Source organism: Chaetura pelagica, unplaced genomic scaffold (assembly GCF_000747805.2).
Source record: "Chaetura pelagica isolate M959 unplaced genomic scaffold, ChaPel_1.0 scaffold555, whole genome shotgun sequence".
In the NCBI taxonomy this organism is placed as follows: domain Eukaryota; kingdom Metazoa; phylum Chordata; class Aves; order Apodiformes; family Apodidae; genus Chaetura; species Chaetura pelagica.
This window is the reverse complement of record NW_009953297.1, coordinates 141,876-142,421: the sequence shown is the minus strand read 5'-3', so window position 1 is coordinate 142,421 and position 546 is coordinate 141,876. Positions and strand designations below refer to the sequence as shown.

The 546-nt window shown below is 66.8% G+C and overlaps 1 protein-coding gene across 1 annotated transcript in view; it reads left to right on the top strand.

Annotated features, from left to right (window-relative positions):
* LOC104389045 (mitochondrial uncoupling protein 3-like) overlaps positions 1-546 on the top strand; it is a 3,482-nt gene that overhangs the window by 653 nt on the left and 2,283 nt on the right. The window contains exon 2 of the mRNA XM_009997987.1: positions 1-152. This exon is cut by the window's left edge and continues 3 nt beyond it. Coding sequence (XP_009996289.1) covers positions 1-152 — 152 coding nt within the window. The remainder of the gene's footprint in view (positions 153-546) is intronic.

Below are 546 nucleotides of genomic sequence, written 5' to 3'. Positions count from 1 at the left end.
GGGGACGCTGAGCACCATGGTGAGGACGGAGGGGCCGGGCAGCCTGTACCGGGGGCTGGGGGCCGGGCTGCAGCGCCAGATGAGCTTCGCCTCCATCCGCATCGGCCTCTACGACTCAGTCAAGCAGCTCTACACCCCCAAGGGTGCTGAGAGTGAGTGTGGGGAGACCCCATCCCTCAAGACCCTGTCCCTGTGAACCCTTCCCCCCCAGCCCTCTCCCAGAAGGGGACAGCCCACCCGGAGGGGAACGACCCACCCCCAAGATGAACTGCTCAACTGCTGCCCAGCCCAGCGTTTCCACATAGATGAGGGTTCCCTCATAACTGGGGGTCCCCACAGCTTTTGGGGGTCCCCTCACAGCCTGGGTCCCTGCAGGGCTGGGGGGCCCTTCAAGGTTGGGATTCCCTGTAGGGCTGGGGGTCCCTGCACAGTTAGGGTTCCCCTCAGAGCCAGAGACCCCACAGGGTTGGGGGTCCCCACACAGCCAAGGGGTCTGCATAGGGCCAGGGAGTCCCTGCACAGTCGGGGGGGGGGGGGGCCCCTCCC